Genomic DNA, 4,658 nt, shown 5'->3' with positions numbered 1-4,658 from the left:
TAAAAATTGGAAAAAATGTATTAAAATGAGCATGTGGATAGACAGTTTTATTCAACTACCATACAAATGTAAAAATGAAAAACAATAGCTTTGATACTACGCCTATAATTTGTCTCAGAAAAATGTAATAAATAGGCATGGGGTAAAAGTAATCCGGTTAAACAACGGATATAATCGGTTTTAGGGTTGAGTGAGTTAAGATGTCGTGAATAGATTTTTACATCTCATTCACGATGAGAAATAAAATAAATAAATAATATGCACGAGGCATGTATCTCCACCGAAGTAGGAAGAACGCGATTTACTAAGTACACATACCTAGATTTTGGTTGTCCGTAACACGAAACGTATTATAGTAATTCAAAATAGTCACAGAGACCGAGTAAGCGGTGACTGTCGCTTATATACCCTGACAAACAGAATATGATGTCACAATCACAAACGGAACATCATGACAACAACTCACAGCAGCCTCGATCGAGATAGTACACACCAACACACAAACACACAACATAAAAAGGCATATTGTTCCTTACAAACACAAACCTTACCTGTCAATGTCGCTTTTCTTCAACCAGTCCACCACGTATTTGTTTTCACTATTGTCCTCAATGCTCAGGAGGACGGCGTGACGTCGACGACAGGCGAGCTCAGCCTCCTGGAACGTCAGTTGTGGTTGGATGTTAAATTTGTAGCAAGATTTCCCGTGATCGAAAAAGTCTCTGGGACAATCTGGAAGTAAACGCAATCAATACTCTTCAATACTCTTCTTGAGATGCCCACAATAAAAAAGCCTACTTATGCTACTACTACTATTATTGTTATTACTGCTACTACTACTACTACTACTACTACTACTACTACTACTACTACTACTACTACTACTACTACTACTACTACTACTACTACTACTACTGTCACTTCCTTCCTAATGACGCATGGTAACTTAGTAACACTGGCTCTAAACTATCGGAACAATGGCGGACGCCGTATGAAATATTTCTCCGGCGAGCATAAAAGCGTATCCAGAGGAAAAAAACAGCACATAAATTTGATCATGTTTTGACTTTTACACATTCTGATCACAAGGTATATGAAAAGTTCTAGCCAGAATGAAAATAAAAAGTAATGATTTTATTTGTTTAGAACCAAGATGGCCGCCGTTGCCGGGCGGCGTGACATCAGACTAGTGAATCGTATTAATGACGCAATCTAGGCAAGGTTATTTTAGATATACGATTAAACACACTGCTCGCCAAAACTATCCGTATCTACCATAGTCAACTTCAGAACACAAGTTTTACAAGTTTATTCAATATTCGGCTTTCGGACACAGCAAACAGCGAATCAATCAGGATTTATCACAATATATTGATATAGTAATGAGTGAAATTTCGTCGTCACACCTGAAAACAGCACATATAATAATATTCCACAACTTGTGTTAAATTTGCGAGTAATGCTCAGGGTCTGGTTTCGTGAAACTGAGTGTTTGGCTACCAACAGGCATGTCTTTAAATAGTGTGCGCTTTCGTAAGAAACTCACAACATTGCAATACTCTTCAACAGTCGTAACGTCACTTCCTTCCTAATGACGTATGGTAAATTAGTAACTGGCTCTAAACTATCGGTACAATGGCGGACGCCCTTATGATTTATTTCTCCGACGACCATAAAAGCGTAACCAGAGGGGAAAAAACACATAAATTTGATCATATTTTGACTTTTACACATTCTGATCACAAGACATATGAAAAGTTCTCGCCAGCATGAAGAATAAAAAGTAATGATTTTCTTTGTTTAGAACCAAGATGGCCGCCGTTGCCGGGAGGCGTGATATCAGACTACTGAATCCTATAGATAGAATGCGCTTTGCCAAGGAGTTCACAACATTGCCATCCGGAAGTATAACGAACCAACACACGAACTCTGTGTAACCATGAACGTTTATAGTCAGGTTAATACAGTTTAGTGAAAACAACTCACAAACGCGGATGGCAAAAACAATAACAAAAGCCTGAGTGACGTCATCTTCGAACTATCTATTAGGAAGTATAACGAACCAACGCACAAAACTATGTGTAACGTTGAACGTTCATAGTCTGGTTAATACAGTTTAATGAGAATTACTCACATAGATGGCAAAACAAAAAAAAAACAAAACAATAACAAAGACCTGAGTGACGTCTCTTTGTTCTATCTACATACGAAACTGTTGGGGGGGGGGGGGGGGGGAATAATACGCCTTAATAATGATATAGAGAGTATGCGCTTGGCTAAGGAGTTCACAACATTGCCATCCGGAAGTAAAACGGACCAACACACAAAACTATGTGTAACCTTGAACGTTTATAGTCTGGTTAATAGATAGATCGAAGTTGACGCCACTCAGGTCTGTTATTGTTTTTTCCCATCCCACCTTTATGAGTAAACTCACTTAACTGTATTATCCGGACTATAAACGTACATAGTAACGCATCGTTTTGTGTGTTGGTCCGTTATACTTCCGAATGAATATTGTGAGCTTCTTAGCCAAGCGGATACTATCTATAGATAGTATGCGCTTGGCTAAGAAGCTCATAACATTGCCATCCGGAATTATAACAGACCAACACACAAAACTGTGTGTATTCATGAACGTTTATAGTCGGGTTAATACAGTTCAGTGAGCATTAATCATAAACGCGGAGTCAAAAAACAATAACAAAGACCTGAGTGACGTCATCTGCATACTATCTATACAGTATAGTGAAAATTTCTGATAAACACGGATGGCAAAAAACAATAACAAAGACCTGAGTGACGTCAACTTCGAAATATCTATAGATAGTTCATCGTCCTGTGTGTTTGAGCTTTTATAATTAATCAAGTCAATGATCAAGTGCCAAAAGAATTCACTCAATAGTGCCTCTGATACTTGCCTGCCAGAGAGAGAGAGAGAGAGAGAGAGAGAGAGAGAGAGAGAGAGAGAGAGAGAGGAAGAGAGAGTATTTGTGTAATATACAAATATCAATATAATGTACGCTTGCTCACCTAAATCAGCTTCACAGTAAGTGATCACTTCCATCAACGTGAATAAAGCAAACAGCAAAATTCTTGGGAGTGTACATCCTGATGACGTCATCAATGTTGATTTTGTCCTTTGCGCTGCCATTTTCAGTGCATCACTCAAAAATGGCGTTTATAAAGTTCTCATGTAATATATAAATCAAGCTAATATGATGATGAGATTGTATGAGCAACCAATGTAAAATCAAAAGATTAATCATATGAAGTTATAATGAGAATCACTATAAAATAGAATCGATGAAGAGAGAGAGAGAAAGAGAGAGAGAGAGAGAGAGAGAGAGAGAGAGAGAGAGAGATAGATAGATAGATAGATAGATAGATAGATAGATAGAGAGAGGGAAAGAGAGAGAGAGAGAGAGAGAGAGAGAGAGAGAGAGAGAGAGACAGAGAGAGAATGAAAAAGAGTTGGAATTTGAGAGAGAGAGAGAGAGAGAGAGAGAGAGAGAGAGAGAGAGAGAGAGAGAGAGGGGGGATCGTTTTAGAGACAAATAGAGGAAGAAGGTGAAGAGTTTGAGAGAAAGGGAGGCAGAAACCTTTTTTTTTTTTGCCAGTGTGTATGAGTAGATGGAATGGGAGGAGCATAGAACATGAAAGAAAATCACGAATTATTGTTAACCTGTCTTGAGTACATATTATTATATAATTGTATCCAAATTTTTTTTTAATTTGACAGAAAACAACCGCGGAGAGCAATCACGGATAACATGCGAGCCTACTTCCGCATTCTAAACTTAGATATTAGCCGAATCAATGGGCACCACAGCACACACAAAAAAGTTAAGAAATCCGAAATTTGATTATTATCAATTATCAAATCCATCAAATTAAACAGTTATTTATCTGAATTAAATCTCATTGTCTCTAAACTAATAATGTTGAATCGCGGTGTCATTGGTACATACAACTCATCGAATTTAATCAAATATAGTACACACATTCACAGACAACACACATACACATTTATCTTGAACTAGGATTTGAATTACTAGAATGAAAATAAAAAACAATATGGCGATTTATCAGCGTGCTAACTAACTCTTATCAGCAAAAAGACAAGACCGTGTAGCCTAAAATATCAGTCAGACGAGGCCCGTACACAATGGCCCGATTTTGGGCCTAGAAACAAATAGGGCAGAGAAATCGTGACGTCACACCACGCTTTCTACTCCTCCGGTTATAAACTCCTTGGAAGTGTTTATGTCACTAGTCCTTCGTAGGACTGACTAATAATGAATAGCTTACAGTATAGATAGTATGTGCGGATTCTTATGGATAGTGTCTGCTTGACTAAGAAACTCACAACATTGCCATCCGGAAGTCTAACGGACCAACACACAAAACCATGTGTAACCATAGTCTGGTTAATACAGTTTTTAGTGAGAACTACTCATAAACAAGGTGGAAAAAAACAATAACAAAGGCCTGAGTGACGTCAACTTCATTCTATTTATACTCCCACACAGAAATGATTTTTAATGTTTCAATACGACATAAACAAAACAATCTTTTTCTTTATTTTTCTGTAACACAGCAACACACACACACACACACACACACACACCCACAAACCAATGCACATACATCAAACA

At 37.7% G+C, this 4,658-nt stretch overlaps 1 protein-coding gene across 6 annotated transcripts in view; it reads right to left on the bottom strand.

Annotated features, from left to right (window-relative positions):
- Nucleotides 1–4,161, bottom strand: part of LOC144957485 (contactin-like) — a 49,794-nt gene extending 45,633 nt beyond the window's left edge. Inside the window, exons 1-3 of one of the 6 annotated variants that reach the window (XM_078888798.1) lie at nt 4,106–4,161; nt 3,034–3,213; nt 552–732 (exon numbers count right to left, since the gene is read on the bottom strand). In XM_078888798.1, coding sequence (XP_078744924.1) covers nt 552–732; nt 3,034–3,154 — 302 coding nt within the window. In that variant the 5' untranslated portion in view covers nt 3,155–3,213; nt 4,106–4,161. Of the gene's footprint in view, nt 1–551; nt 733–3,033; nt 3,214–3,685 lie in introns of all 6 variants that reach the window. The other 5 variants (XM_078888795.1, XM_078888794.1, XM_078888797.1 and 2 more) reach the window with 5 other exon arrangements.
- Between the last annotated feature and the right edge of the window lie 497 nt (nt 4,162–4,658).

The sequence above is a fragment of the Berghia stephanieae genome, chromosome 12, assembly GCF_034508935.2.
Source record: "Berghia stephanieae isolate SIO BIC M18660-M18661 chromosome 12, UCSD_Bste_1.3, whole genome shotgun sequence".
NCBI classification, from domain to species: domain Eukaryota; kingdom Metazoa; phylum Mollusca; class Gastropoda; order Nudibranchia; family Aeolidiidae; genus Berghia; species Berghia stephanieae.
The sequence above is the reverse complement of the archived record's forward strand: the minus strand, read 5'-3'. Positions and strand labels throughout refer to the sequence as shown.